At 44.8% G+C, this 1,975-nt stretch overlaps 1 protein-coding gene across 1 annotated transcript in view; it reads right to left on the bottom strand.

Annotated features, from left to right (window-relative positions):
* Positions 1 to 1,975, bottom strand: part of GNAS (GNAS complex locus) — a 124,604-nt gene that overhangs the window by 16,156 nt on the left and 106,473 nt on the right. The window contains exon 8 of the mRNA XM_019509761.1: positions 822 to 880. Coding sequence (XP_019365306.1) covers positions 822 to 880 — 59 coding nt within the window. The remainder of the gene's footprint in view (positions 1 to 821; positions 881 to 1,975) is intronic.

The raw sequence follows: 1,975 nt of genomic DNA on the forward strand, positions 1-1,975 counted from the left end.
ATGACATCTCCGTCCATAAATGTCCGTTACTACCATACTGGCCTTAGCGCTAACTAGGAAGAGTGGCATCTATCGAGTCAGCAATTTGGCTTCCATTTTGCAACATAACATGCCTTTCTAATTTTTACTAAGTTGCTCACCTGTATTTCTGGTGGACATATTCATATAAACGTGTAGCCTTTGTTTGAGAAGACAGAACAGAGTTTGGAAATGAAGAGTCACATTGCAAATCACAAGGAAAACTACCTTATTTCCTTGCATACAACACACACTTCCCATCAAAAAAAACAGCTGCTGGAAATTGCTGTGCACATTATATCTGAGAAAATGTGGTAAGAACGGTTTTTGCCAAAAGTGAAAGTAAAATCTACACACCACTCCAGGAGCAGAACAGTGAGCAGACTGCTCCCTAGCTGCTGCTGTGCAGTTACTACAAGGAAAGATCTTTTTTTATTCATTCTGCCTTTAAAAAAAAACAAGGTGTGCATTATATTCCAGGGTGTGTTGTAGGTGAGAAAATATAGTGATTAAAGAACAGCAGGAAGCCTGAGGCAGATAAAAAAAACTATTTTACTGTATGTACCTAGCTTGACGTCCTTCCCACCCAAACACTCACTCAAGGTGTTCTCAACAGTTAGAGAAGATTGCACGGCAGCACAGATTCCCGCCAGCCTGGCGATTGAGAGGCACACTACAATTCCAAGCAACTAAATGGGAAGGGAGTTGCATCTCACGTGCTGGGAGCACCTAGAATTTACATTACAAGCTTCCAGTTAACTTTCATTTTTCACGTTATAGAAGAAAGTAAATTCCAATCTTACCATTAAAACACTGGATCCATTTCCGGCGTTCATCTCTTTGCCCTCCAACATCAAACATGCTAACGCAGAAAAAAAAGATTCAAGTCAGAACAGATTCTGTAGGTAAACTACACACATAAGCAACCTGGAAACTGCCATTTTCTAGAACAGGGCTGTCCAACTGTCTTTTACGTGATCTGCAAGGGGGCCTGCAAGGGGTTAAAACTGTGCCCCCCCCCCCCAGGGTTTTCACCTGGTTGCTGCTTCCCCAACAGCAGCCAAAATCTCCAGACATCCCCTCACTCCTTGCAGCTGCCACTTCCCAACTCTGCCTCCAGGGGTGGGGCAGCATGGGAAGCTGGAAGTGAATCCAGGCCATGCGCTGGGAGGAGATCATACCCCCATGGGGCAGCAATGTGTAGGGGTACTTGGAGCAGTGGTGGTAGGGGGGTGCCTATGAGTGTGTTGGGGTGAGATGGGGGGGTAGCAAAATTGCATCTGCAAGCTTGTGTGGTACATCAGGGGAGAGGTGTGTACACCAGTGGGGAACAGTGCGTTGTATACTAGTGGGGAGCACACTTGACACAGCCCATGTGGCACAGGATCCCCAGGCCTTAGAAGTTGGCCAGCCCAGTTCTAAAACCTAGCAAGACTGAGGACTGTGGGAACCTGCAGGGAGAACTAACAGTTCATCACTGAATGCAACAAAGCTTTCAACCACACAACTTAATGTACTTTTATTCTCATTCATATTTTAAAAGAGATGGCAAAAAAGAACTGAACCCATATTGGCACAAGGATCTTTATTTGTCCTTGTTTTGTTAAAAACTTCTGCAGCGACAGGTTTCCTCTGACATGCTGTAGATCTAAGTTCAGCAATTACAGACCAATGATGAGGCAACAGCATTTTCTTGTCAGGCCAAACAACCTTTCAGTACTAGCTGCACATAAAACTGGGAAGGCGAAAAGAGTAAGCACCTTTGAAAATTTTTATTATGCACACAGGACAGAGCTGGGAAAGCGGCACAAATGCAGTTCAAAAGAAAAAAAAATCACTTCATAGTTAGGGAAAAATGGGGACAGACTCTCCAAAAGGCTTATAAAAGGCAAAAGGACAGGAAGAAGCAAAGGCAAACTGAAAGGAAGTTTGGTGGGGAAGGGCGGGGGGGGGGGGG

The sequence above is a fragment of the Gavialis gangeticus genome, unplaced genomic scaffold, assembly GCF_001723915.1.
Source record: "Gavialis gangeticus isolate Ggan-Ray unplaced genomic scaffold, GavGan_comp1, whole genome shotgun sequence".
Taxonomy (NCBI): Eukaryota; Metazoa; Chordata; order Crocodylia; family Gavialidae; genus Gavialis; species Gavialis gangeticus.